This window comes from Aulonocara stuartgranti, assembly GCF_965226115.1.
Source record: "Aulonocara stuartgranti genome assembly, chromosome: 3".
Classification (NCBI taxonomy): Eukaryota; Metazoa; Chordata; class Actinopteri; order Cichliformes; family Cichlidae; genus Aulonocara; species Aulonocara stuartgranti.
The window spans coordinates 23,843,033-23,857,344 of NC_138941.1; the positions used below are offsets into that span (position 1 = coordinate 23,843,033).

The following is a 14,312-nucleotide window of genomic DNA, read 5'->3' on the forward strand; positions in this document are numbered from 1 at the left end:
CAGGCTATTTACAAGTAAGCAAAGTAATCCTGTTCACACGTCACCAAATGCATACACAAACCCACTATTCAACAACGGAAACTCTGTGCTTCCCCATCTGATTCCATAATTGGAGTCAGCAGGGAAACTGCAATTTTAGTGAAAGGTAAGTAAAAATATATCCTGGCTGTACCTGTAATGCCAAAAATGCTAAATTAACTGTTCCCCTGGCCCCTTTGGGAACATTTTTATGTCACTGTGAAGTTTACCTTTCACCTTCACATAAGATAAGATAAGATAAACCTTTATTAGTCCCACACATAGGAAATTTGTTTGTTCACAGCAGAAAGTGGACAGTAAAAAGTTAAGAGCAGCAAAGTCTACTCTTCATTCTATCAGAAACAGTTATCACAGCTCGTACATTTTCTTTTTACACATATATGTAAGCACTGAGCCAAATTTAGTAATGCCAACACATTAAAAGAACAACATTTGTCTCTTATGTATGATACATCTATATATACACTGTAACAGATACTTGTCTTTGAGTGAAGATTTAAGGTGATATAAATAAATAACTGCAACTTGAATCTTTACTGAAGCTCAGTATTTGACACAGAGTTCAAACTCACTGCTGTAATAACTAATAATGATTAATATAATAACTATAATATTGGCCATATTATAGTTACATTACCAAAGTGAGATGATTTTAGTCTCATGAACAACACTATCTAATTGTTATTTACTAGCTAATCTTAAAATGACTGTTCAGTACAGAAATGAAGCCCAACAATCATGTTTGTACAGTCCTGTGGTCTCAGCCTCAGATTCTTATCAAATCACACAGAGCTCATGTAGAAACAAATGTACAAAATATGTTCTCCTTCATTTCTGTCAAACAAAGCTGTATGAAACGTTTCCAAGCCTCGCACTTCCGGCCTTAACGGTCTTTGAGTACGCGGACCTTGAGGACCGTTAAGGCTGCGTACTTTAAAGCTGCAGACCCCGAATTGGGATACAGCCTTAACGTCGTTTTCCTTCGCTATTTAAATTCACAAGCACTACATAATCTCATAGTGCCACCTACCTGGCATTCCTCGGGATCAGCAGTTAATTTTCATGAGGCAATTTTAGGTGGGTTACACTTGGAATGCCATGTCTCTTCCTTATCTAATGTGTCACGTTAAAGTGACTTACCTCTGCCACTGTGAGCATTTGGCTGCTGGTGTTACTCAGTGAATCAGCTCTGACAAACATAAAGATAATAAGTTTAGAGAAAAATTATCCAAATACTGCCTTAAAAACAACAATGATGTTAAGACTTCTCATCCAAGCACATAAATGAAAAACAACATATGTACCTTTAAAATTTAGCTTGAAAATATGATTAAATACTTTAAAGTAGCAATAAGAAAGATAATCAAGTTAGATACTACAAATTTACAGACATTTCGTCTCGTGTTTGTGCCTAGTTTTAAAGATAAACTGGACCTGAAACATGAATTCAATTGAAAATAACACAATTAAAAGGAAAAAAAAACACTGAATGTCCTTTGATTTACTAAAACTACCACTGACCACCAGTTTTTTTCTTACCCTTGGCATGTGAGGGACATTTGTTTTGGTCCTGCTTAATGCTTGCCTTCACTGAACTCTGAGAGATGCACCAATGGTTCCCATGGTATCCAAAGCTGACTCCACTTCATAAGGTTCCAGAAGTGAATTTAAAAATCAACACCAAGTATTTAATGAACCACAAATCCCAGCAGGATAACAACCACTGGTGTTTTTTCCTCCAAACTTTATTTATTCAAAGTCATAAACAAAACAAAATAATAACTAACAACGAAATCAAAAATGACATAAAAGAAATAAAACCCACTCAAACTCATTATTGAACAAAATCAGTTACATTTACATTTCATCTTGTCAGAATATAATACACACAGCATATTAAATTCAACAAGATGAAGGTGTTCATAGTGTATTTGTATTGAGTATTACATAAGATGTATGTAGTTTAAACTCAACTTAAACTCTAACAGATCAACAGATCATGCATTTATAACAGCTCTCCACACAGCCCTTTCTCTAGCATTTTATTTTCATTCATTTTCACTTTCATTAGCAGATGTAAAGAGGGTTTTTTTATATATATATCTTATTAAAAGCCCCTCTGATATGTTATATATATCTATAAAAAAAAATCTGTCTCGCTCATGTCTGCAGTAGGCTTACTTAGCATAGGGGCAGTGGCGTGTCTAGAAAATTTTTGTTGGGGGGGCCAGGTAGGGGCACAGATTTGGAGAAGGGTGGCAGATTTAATTGGCAGATAATGTTTTAAAAAAAAATTCTACCAACCCTTAACCATAATTCAATAATCCTATAAACCTAATAACCAAATGCACTTTTAACTCTTATTAGAATGAGATTTTAACCACTACGGTGCAAAGTTTTTAGATACTGCGTTGATAAAGTACAAGAGATACAATCAGTGCTTTGTCAGTGTTTACTCAGCAGTCAAGGACAACAATATTTGCATAGTATTTTTACTGACATATAGTGCACATATGTTTTGGGCAAAAACATTTTTGAAAATTAAAATACGAACATTTGTAACAAACAATTGACAAATTAGCCAATGCCAATGCAAAACTTTATCTGCCTGTTAAAAAAAGAAGATAATCTTCTCACAAACTGGTGTTTGATTTTGAAACAGGAAAAAAGTGGGGAAACAACTGAAAAGACTAACATTTGAATGAAACCTGAAAGCAAGTAAATACTTTCTATGCTGCCTTATCGTAAACTTTGGTAATATTGATAAAGAACAACACTGGCTGATGATAAAATACAGTCAGCTGGCATGGTGACACTGCCAGTATTAACCTGCAGGGCTGGACTGGGACAAAAAAATTGGGCATTTTTACTACAGACCGACCCACCAGGTAGTAAAGCCATAAAGACTTTGACTGAAAACAAACCCTGTTGTGACAGTGATGTACAGTCTTGTTGGTATATGTATGATTTCTATACATTTTACGTCAGATAAAAACTTTGGTTGTAAGATTTAGATAATTATTTAATAAAAACTAGGTATTTTAAATGAGAATAAGAAAGAAAAATATTTCTTTGTGCCCACCTTTCCCTGTTAATGCCCTACCTGGCCCCCTGGCAAAACTTTGCTAGACCCGCCCCTGCACAGTTACCAGCTGTCTGCTACATAAAAAAGGATCCTGGTGTTATTTGTCTCTCAGAAACAGTTCATAACTTCCCTTCAACTCATTCATGTCACCTAAAAGGTAAACCTGTTTCTCCATCACCTGTTCAGCTCTGATGGTTCAGTAAGGACATCTCCTGGTTTCATCTTCATGTTTCCCTCTCACCACATATCTAAACAGACATCATGACCAGCAGCTTTACAGCTGTGGCTCCAGCAAACATCAGCTGATACTAGAAATTAATATTAAATACATTCTAACAACAGCCGATCAAGCTTAAACGTGCTGCTGTTGTTTAGCGCAACATCTGCTGGTTTCCTCTTTCTGGCGCAAAGTGGGCGATAAACAAGAGAGAAAAGCCGATCAGCTGATCATTGATCAGTTTCATGATTGAAGTAGCAACAGGAGAGGGAGGGGGAGAGAATGAGAGAAGAGGCAGCTGTGCAGCATAAAGACAGAATAAATCCAGCTTTGTGTCTTTTTTCCATTCTAGCTAAAGTCCGGGACAAACTGCGTCTCTTCTCAGCTCAATACGAAACGTGTAATATTTTCTCTGAATGAGGGACCATTCCATTTTTTTAAGGAGCCGTTGGCAACTCTACTAACCTTATGAATAAAATAAAGTTCACTATCAGTAACATCATAGCACCCACCCAGCTGTATAAAAACTCCGTCAAACTGGCTAGAACGCAGTATGAGTTATTGCAACTGACAGTAAAAAGTCAGCAACATGAAAATAAACTCCACCTAAACTTGGTTTATATCTGACCCAGATAGACTGCAGGTCATAACTTCTTACCTGAAGTTCAGTTCACCTGACACTCGGACTGGTGGCTGCTTCGGGTCTCTCCTCCTGCCTCCCCTTCCCTCATCCACCTGTTGCCTCTGTGGAAGCCCCGTCATAGTCACCACCAAACAACGGAGTTATTTCTACACATCGACCTGCATCTGGCCAATCCACCACCTCTCATTGTTCATGCCATTACAAAAAAAATAAAAAATAAGTCACTGGGGATATGCCCGGTATGCCCGATGGCCAGTCCAGCTATGTTAACCTGCAACCAAATCTGCAGCTCCATACAGCAATGTTACGACTTAGATTATATCTTATAACGCATAACTCTTATGTTAGCTGCCCTCAGTAGCATACTGTCTGAAATATTCCACAGCTGCAATAATTCTTTAAGTGTTATTTTTTTCCTTGGTATTCTAATTTCACCGAAGTTTACTAAACTCAACAAACTTGATATTACTTACCGGGACATTTATTCTGTCCTCATTTTCTTTCACCGAAAAATTGTTTCCTGCAGTGCCATCTTTCGCGCTTGGCTCTCCTACCTTTGCTAACGTGATGCGCATAGCGCAGAAGCGATGCTGCATTCACTTACACTCGGATATCTGAGCGTCACCGTGAAAACATAATCGGACATTTGATATTTGATTGAATTTTATTGTTTTGCCTTTGGGGTGGCACCTGGGGTGGCCAGTCTGGTTTGGGGGGTGGCCTGTGCCCCCCCAGGCCACCCCGCTGGACACGCCATTGCATAGGGGGTCTAGCCTCAGGACCCTTACTGGATACAGACATCCCAGGCGAGAATGAAACTTGCGATCCTCGGCTCCAAAGGCCTGTAGATATATATATATATATATATATATATATATATATATATATATATATATATATATGTCCAGCTGGGATAGCCTTCATTATCATTAATGGAGCTCCAGTGGAGAGCGTGCAGTCCTTCAAGTATCTCGGTGTCAACATCTCCTCAGACCTGACATGGTCTGCCCACATTCAGGTCCAGACCAAAAAGGCTAGGCAGTGCCTGTACAACCTACGACAACTGAGGAAGTTCAGGGTCTCTCCAGTGATCCTCAGGACTTTCTATACAGGTGCTGTGGAGAGATGTGAGAGATTTTGAAGGACCCATCCCATCTGTTGCTGGGATGGGACGGGTGCCCCCCACCCCCCTATTATCCTTAAGTGACTGAGACAGGACTCATTATCATATTCAAATCAAATCAAATCAAATCACTTTTATTGTCACATCACATGTGCAGGCACACTGGCACAGCACATGCGAGTGAAATTCTTGTGTGCGAGCCCCACAAGCAACAGAGATGTGCAAACACAACAACACAAACGAGCAAAATACAAGAATGGCCAACCTGAAACTAATAAATATATGTACAATATATAATAGTGTATGCATTTCTGGATGTGTATACTAAATATTTTCCTACGAGTGTGTGTGTGTGTGTGTGTGTGTGTGTGTGTGTGTGTGTGTGTGTGTGTGTGTACACATTTTTACAAATTAAATAGTAAAAATAAATAAATAAATAATAAAAATAATAAAATATATAAAATATACAGAGTTGAATATGTGCAAAACAAGTGGCATTTATATACAGTGTGTAGTGCAGTGCATATATTCTCATATCATCCTGATTCTTCTGGCCTCGCTATAGCACATGACATTTTAACACCCTTCCCACACAATGTGCACAAGATGTAATTTTCCATATTGTTTTATTTTATTTTATTTCTATTTATATAATGTACATAACTCACCCACTTGCAACACATAATGTCCTCTTTGTATATACTCATTCACTGTATATAAAGTTCTGTCTTTCTCTTTTTTTCGTTGCACAGTCGAGGAGTGTATCAGGTCACATTTCACTGTGTGTTATACCTGTATAGCCATGCACGTGACAAATAAAGAATCTTGAATCACATTTACTCTGGGCCTTCTTGATGTGATGTTCTTCTGCTTCCCTGGCCACTGTGTCTGTAGGGATGGTGTTCACTCTATGTTGCAGCGTCCTGGTGACACCCAGTATATGCTTCAGTGGATGAAGAGAGTCAAACATTAAATTCTGATCTGTATGCGTAGGTTTACGGTACACATCAACTTTTAAATGTCCCAGATTACTGATGAAAATCTCAGCCAGATGAACAGAATCAACCTTTTAGGAGTGTGGATAAAAGTTTGTTAGGTTGCCAGCTGTGCCACGTTTTGATCTAGTTGCCAAACCTGGAAACCTACAATCCATCAGCCCAAGTGTTTCCTGTATAATCTGTTTATACAGAATAAATATTACAGAAAGAAGTATTTTCTGTTCATCAGAACATTTTGTCTCATCAAAATATTATTTGTCAGAAAAATGAAATAAATCCAATGAGTGAAATGGTCTAAAAATTATTTTAGACCATTTTAAATTCATCCATTTGCTTCAGCTTATCCTTTTCAGGGTTGCGGGGGGCACTGGAGCCTATCCCAGCTATCTTAGGGCAAGAGGCAGGGTACACCCTGGACAGGTTGCCAGTCTGTCGCAGGGCTACCACACAGAGACAAACAACCATCCGTACTCACATTCACTCATGGATTCACACTTATGGGCAATTTAGATTTTTCAATTGACCTATCCCCTCTAACTGCATGTCTTTGGACGGTGGGAGGAAGCCGGAGTACCCGGAGAGAACCCACACAAACATGGGGAGAACATGCAAACTCCACACAGAAAGATCCCGGCTTGATAGTGGAATTGAACTCAGGACCTTCTTGCAGGTAACTGTGCTACCCCATTTTAAATCACACTAAAATACTATTAGTGTATTTGAGTGCATTGCTGACCACTATTAATCATGTGCTTCATAACATGAGCCAAGGTGTGAAAAAAAGTGTGGGTCATTATCACCAGAGGTTTTGGGTGAAACCAGTGGCACCAGTGTCTGGCAGCCTCGCCTCTGTCAGTGCGCCCCAGAGTGGCTGTGGCTGCAATGTAGCTGCCATCACCAGTGTGTGAATGTGTGTGTAGATGACTGGATGTGTAAAGCGCTTTGGGGTCTTTAGGGACTAGTAAAGCACTATACAAATACAGGCCATTTACCATTTATATGAAAAAAGTGTGATGATCCTCTGCTCTCCATTACATTATTTAAATACAGTTCTTACAATATCATGTAAGAACACGTGATGATCATTCTCATTGAGTGGTAAATGGCCTGTATTTATACAGCGCTTTACTAGTCCCTAAGGACCCCAAAGCGCTTTACATATCCAGTCATCCACCCATTCACACACACATTCACACACTGGTGATGGCAAGCTACATTGTAGCCACAGCCACCCTGGGGCGCACTGACAGAGGCGAGGCTGCCGGACACTGGCGCCACCGGGCCCTCTGACCATTGTGAATCTACACAATACTAGATTTAAATACATTAAATAGAAACAAAGAATAGTGCTGCGGAAACGACACACTCTTCACTAATCGGGATAATTTCAGAGTTTTCTTCAAAGTTTTCTTCTTTATCAATGAGTGATACACGTTTTTATTAAACATTTGAACATAATACAAGACAAACTCTCGTACAGGATATAAAGTCGGAGAGCTACATGTTTTGAAATACACGCAGACATACCAAGACATTTTTGACAGTTTCATGCTCCCAATTTTGTGGAAACAGTTTGGAGATGACCCCTTCCTGTTCCAACATGACTGTGCAGCAGCGCACAAAGAAGGGTCTAGAAAGACATGTATGAGCGAGTTTGGTATAGAAGAACTTGACCAGTCTACAGGGAGTGCAGAATTATTAGGCAAGTTGTATTTTTGAGGAATAATTTTATTATTGAACAACATCCATGTTCTCAATGAACCCAAAAAACTCATTAATATCAAAGCTGAATGTTTGTGGAAGTAGTTTTTAGTTTGTTTTTAGTTTTAGCTATTTTAGGGGGATATCTGTGTGTGCAGGTGACTATTACTGTGCATAATTATTAGGCAACTTAACAAAAAACAAATATATACCCATTTCAATTATTTATTTTTACCAGTGAAACCAATATAACATCTCCACATTCACAAATATACATTTCTGACATTCAAAAACAAAACAAAAACAAATCAGCGACCAATATAGCCACCTTTCTTTGCAAGGACACTCAAAAGCCTGCCATCCATGGATTCTGTCAGTGTTTTGATCTGTTCACCATCAACATTGCGTGCAGCAGCAACCACAGCCTCCCAGACACTGTTCAGAGAGTTGTACTGTTTTCCCTCCTTGTAAGTCTCACATTTGATGATGGACCACAGGTTCTCAATGGGGTTCAGATCAGGTGAACAAGGAGGCCATGTCATTAGTTTTTCTTCTTTTATACCCTTTCTTGCCAGCCACGCTGTGGAGTACTTGGACGCGTGTGATGGAGCATTGTCCTGCATGAAAATCATGTTTTTCTTGAAGGATGCAGACTTCTTCCTGTACCACTGCTTGAAGAAGGTGTCTTCCAGAAACTGGCAGTAGGACTGGGAGTTGAGCTTGACTCCATCCTCAACCCGAAAAGGCCCCACAAGCTCATCTTTGATGATACCAGCCCAAACCAGTACTCCACCTCCACCTTGCTGGCGTCTGAGTCGGACTGGAGCTCTCTGCCCTTTACCAATCCAGCCACGGGCCCATCCATCTGGCCCATCAAGACTCACTCTCATTTCATCAGTCCATAAAACCTTAGAAAAATCAGTCTTGAGATATTTCTTGGCCCAGTCTTGACGTTTCAGCTTGTGTGTCTTGTTCAGTGGTGGTCGTCTTTCAGCCTTTCTTACCTTGGCCATGTCTCTGACATCACAAGGTGTGCAATAGCACACCTTGTGCTTTTGGGCACTCCAGTGATGTTGCAGCTCTGAAATATGGCCAAACTGGTGGCAAGTGGCATCTTGGCAGCTGCATGCTTGACTTTTCTCAGTTCATTGGCAGTTATTTTGCGCCTTGGTTTTTCCACACGCTTCTTGCGACCCTGTTGACTATTTTGAATGAAACGCTTGATTGTTCGATGATCACGCTTCAGAAGCTTTGCAATTTTGAGACTGCTGCATCCCTCTGCAAGATATCCCACTATTTTTGACTTTTCTGAGCCTGTCAAGTCCTTCTTTTGACCCATTTTGCCAAAGGTAAGGACGTTGCCTAATAATTATGCACACCTGATATAGGGTGTTGATGTCATTAGACCACACCCCTTCTCATTACAGAGATGCACATCACCTAATATGTTTAATTGGTAGTAGGCTTTCAAGCCTATACAGCTTGGAGTAAGACAACATGCATGAAGAGGATGATGTGGACAAAATACTCATTTGCCTAATAATTCTGCACTCCCTGTAAAATTGGGGTTCATAAAAATCCAAATGAACTCCCTTTGTGTAGTACATTCATATATAAATTTTTTAAGTACTAACCCCTGACAGTTTGCAAGCAGATCAAGCAGAATTTTTGGAGGTTGTTTATGATTATTTATTTAAAGTGATTAAGAAACATTCATAGAGTTCTTTATCTACACAAACACTGTATAGTACAAGAGGTTCTAGGTGGTATTTATCTTACTTAATGTTACATTAGGAGTTGCTGTAGCTCAAGAGGGAGAGCAGGTCACTTTGGTCAACAGCTACAGAAATACATTTTACTTTGGCTTTGATCCACTTTCAAGGAAATAAACATTCCATAAAATTTTTTCCTGTCATTACAGAACCTCAGTGACAATTTGCAGGATAAAATTTGTAGAGTAATTTTGAAATTTCAAGTTTGACCTGATGATGGCAGTGTTTTTTCACTTCTACACTGTCACCGTTACAAAAAAGTGCTTAACTCAAAAGAATCAACCATGTTGTGTGTACAAAAAACAGACAATGTTGCAAATAATTAATTTTAAATTATCTTTAGGTGCTTGTTATTAATAGCCTGTCACAAAACAGATCATTTGTTCTTAATTCTTTAAATTAATCTACAAAAATTCAAAATGTAACACAGTTTGGCAGGAAAAAATACTATTTTATGCCCAGTGATTCTCAAGCAGTCATTAGTCAAATCTTAGCATTTCCTGATATGGTGAGTAGAGTGTTCTAAAAGACAAATTGAAGAGACTGGAAAAGCGGAGAATTAAAGAAAAAAAAAAGTCGTCCTCTGGTTTAATATATTTCTTCAACATTAAATGATCCAGTGACAGTTGTCAGTATTCCCACTGCTGCACAGCAACAACAACTGTTGATCATTCATTCAGCAAATTTTATTTTTCAAATTGTTAACAAATACAGTTTAAAACATTAATTAGTCATTGTCAATTTGTGATTTGTCCTGTTCTCATTGTGTGACGAATTATGATGGCTGTTTGGTAGCCGTCTGCATACAATGCATACTCTCTCTCTCTCTTCATGTGTGTGTGTTTCTCTGGTGAATTTCGACAACAGTTTTATGTTAACATACAATCCTTAATATGTTTTATGTGTGTGTGTGTTTGTGTGTGGGGGAGGGGGGGAGGGGGGGGCACCATAGAGAGTGTTTGCCCAGGGCGCCAAACAGGCTAGGACCGCCACTGACCATCACGTTAATCTAGCTAAGTGTAAACAGCAGTAAATACTAAATATTGAATGTTCTTGTGTAGCAAGCAGGACCGACAGCGCACAATGTGCTTGGAAATAGCACCAATAAAGGTGTAGTTTATGTCTATGAACAGTGACAGTGACTTCCTGACAAATAGACCACAGTCTGTCAGACCCGCCCCCCACCGGTCCAGCACCATCACACTCAGCACCGGGTCTCCACAAGGATGTGTTTTGAGTCCCCTCCTGTTTACGCTCTACACATCCGACTGCTCCCCTACCCATCTCTCAAACACCATCATAAAGTTCGCGGATGACACCACAGTGGTTGGACTCATCTCAAGGGGGGATGAGTCGGACTACAGAGATGAGGTCAACAGACTGACTGAGTGGTGTTCAGTTAACAACCTCCAACTGAACACCACGAAAACTAAAGAACTTATCTTGGACTTCAGGAAGGGCAGAGCAGACCCGGCCCCACTTTACATTCACGGGAGCTGTGTGGAGAGGGTACACTCCATGAGGTTTCTGGGTGTGCAGATATCTGATGACCTCTCCTGGACTGCAAATACTACAGCGGTGGTTAAAAAGGCCCAGCAGCGTCTCCACTTTCTGAGAGTGCTCAGGAGGAACAACCTGGAGGAGAGGCTGCTGGTGACATTTTACAGAGCCACCATAGAGAGCATCCTAACGTACGGCGTAACAACATGGTATGCAGGGTGCTCAGCTGTGGACAGGAAAGTACTGCAGAGGGTCATCAACACAGCCCAGAAGATCACTGGCTGCTCTCTGCCCAGCCTGGAGGTCACTGCAAACTCTCGGTACCTCAGCAGAGCTGGTAATATCATCAAGGACCACTCTCACCCCAGCAACCAACTGTTTGAACTATTACCGTCAGGCCGACGGTACAGGTCACATAAAACCAGGACAAACAGATTCGGGGTTGACTTCTTTCCCAGAGCTATCACCGTAGTAAATAAGCACAAAAACAATTGAACCTATTCCATACCGTCACTGTCATTATATTATGCTGCTATTCATACTGTCATTATATTATGCTGCTATTCATACTGTCATTATATTAATGCTGCTATCCTGTATATATTGTACATACTATTGTTTGAGTACTTATGATTGGTTTTTTTTGTACTTTTTATATCTTACATTTATATTTATTATTGAAACTTGCACCAAGGGAGTGGCACTCCAATTTCGTTGTACTCTGTACAATGACAATAAAGGCTATTCTATTCTATTCTATTCTACAGCTGCTGGATGGGATTAGCATGTCATAGCTATCTACCAAACTGCTAATTGGGGGATTTCAGGCCATCTATGGATCATTTTTGCTAACTGTTTATTCAGCTTAGGCTCAAAGAGCTGCAGCCTGTGCCCTAGTTGTCATAGGGCAAGAGGCGTGGTCCACCTGCACAGGTGAGCAGTCCATCACAGGGCCAACAGAGAGAGACAGAGAAGCACTCTCTCACATCCACACCTACAGCCAATTTAGAAGCACCAATGAACCTAAGCAGCATTTCATTGGACTGTGGGAGAACATCCAACCTCCACAGAAAGGCCAACAAGCTTCAACCTACAACCTTCTTGCTTTAAGGCACTAGTGCGAACCACTTTTCCCCATTTCAGCCCAAATCCTGCATCTTCCTGTTTCTGACTCCAGGCCAGCTCCACTAACACTTTCTCATCAGACACTGCCACCTAGTGGAGGAAGTCTTAGTTCCATTTGAAGCTTCAGATTACAGTTAGTTCCTTTACAAAGAGGTGGAGGTGGTGGGGCCACAGCACCATCATCACTGAGTGCCATAGGACACTTAACCTTTGTTTCCATATGCTGGGAACTTCCTGTTGTTCCAAGGAGGACTGGAAAATGTGTGAAAATCTCCCAGTCAGTTCCTCACAGCACACTTCAATCATTTCCCTCCCACAGCATCAGGACCAGGGCTTTTTCTCTCTTTGCTCCCACTAAGAGATTTCCACACAAACACCTCATCAGTGGGACTCTCAGAGCTACCAGCCCTTTGCTGCAATCACAAAGCTCTTCATTGAAATCAATGATATCAAAGCTGGAATCAAATGAGTCCAAGTCTTCTGCTGATTCAGCATCACATTCATCTTTGCTCCTTGTTCTGCATCCCCACCATGGACTTCATTCCTTTCCAAGCCAGCCTTGAGTGTCCTTTATTCAGCTCATCCTCTGCTTTACTTTTACACCTGATTTTAGCTGCTTTATCTCTCTTTCAACAAGTTTCTGTGCCTCAATCTTTTTCTTTTCTCCCTCATAACAAGACAGCTTCTTCTGCCTGAGAACATGTTGGAGTGATTTACTAATCCAGGGCTGCTTATTGGGGAAAATACTTCCTGTTTTCAAAGTACTCCCCATTTTTCCCAGAAAGAAATGTAAGTAGAAATCGATGATCTAAGTGAGAACATGAGCCTTTATAAAGTCCCAGTGGGTGCAGTCAAAGCAGTCCCTCAGTCCCAGTATAGAGTCTTTGGTCCAGACTGGAACAACTGTGTGCCCAGTTTGAGCTCTCTTCAGTGCTGTGACCTGACAGACCCAGAGGGGCCATCACATCACATTTAGAAGCTCCCCTAATGGAGCCACAACACATGTCCAACACTTAGTCTGTCTTGTTGGACCAACTGGAAGAAATGATTCAAGGACTTAGTCACAGAACAGAGATTCAAATCTCCAAAATCCAACTGGCTGCATTAGGACATATAGTCTGAAACTCTGCACAGTTTCCTGTTTGAAGCTGCTTCCTGTTGGCTTCAGCTGTTTGGAGTTTCCATTTTCTAAACTTCTACATTCTGAACCTTCTTCAGCTCTGAACAGATGATGAAACACTGAATGATTTCAAGCTCACACTTTGTCTAATAAACTTACATCTTTCATTCTTTATACAGATTTAGTCGCTGTGGTTTGTCAGAGATCAGCTGTGATTATCTGGCAGCAGCACTGAAGTCCAACCCCTCCCATCTGAGACAGCTGGACCTGTGGGACAACAACCTGAAGGATCCAGATGTGAAGCAGCTGTCTGATCTTCAGAGTCCAGACTACAGACTGGAGACTCTGAGGTCAGTAGAGTGATGGAGTGAGTGGGTGGTGCTGTCAGCAGTATTGTACTAAACACAGTCAGTATGAAACAAAGATCCAGTGTTTCCTGTAAAGCTGCCGCTTCTCAGTGAAGCTGTGAGAGGAGAATGGTGACAGGCTTCAGGATTGGACACAAACACTTCCTGTTTCTGACCTTTATGGTCACCATAGTAATGGCTGACACGCTCTGATCAAACACTGTCAACAGCCAATCAGCTCTCTGAACAAAGCAGCACGCAGACCAATGACTGCATTCATTTCCAAGTTTAAAGCAGTGAAGAACACAGTCTGTAGGTGAGGAAGAATTTAGTGAGAGCAGATGTTTGGATGGAATTCCTCCAGTTAACAGCTGGAACTGTCCATCTGGATTGTTGGGCTTGTTGTTGGGGTTCCTACAGAGCTCAGAGTGGACACACCAAGGTTCTTCTAATGAATGAAAGTCCAAACTCAAACTAGGAGGGAAAAACATTTTCATCAACTTCAATAAAAATCCAAAGATTAGAAAAAGTGAAGCAACAATGAGTCCTAGTACAGTCCCAGCACTGAAGTCCCTGCTGCTCTTTATACTGGATGTGCTGCATCACTGACTGACAGCTGATGAAGAGTCTCTGGAAACACTC

The 14,312-nt window shown here is 40.6% G+C and overlaps 1 protein-coding gene across 1 annotated transcript in view; it reads left to right on the forward strand.

The window, feature by feature from the left end:
- Positions 1–14,312, forward strand: part of LOC309692628 (ribonuclease inhibitor-like) — a 205,660-nt gene that overhangs the window by 190,767 nt on the left and 581 nt on the right. The window contains exon 3 of the mRNA XM_082511305.1: positions 13,503–13,673. Within this exon, the coding sequence (XP_082367431.1) occupies positions 13,503–13,673 (171 nt within the window). The remainder of the gene's footprint in view (positions 1–13,502; positions 13,674–14,312) is intronic.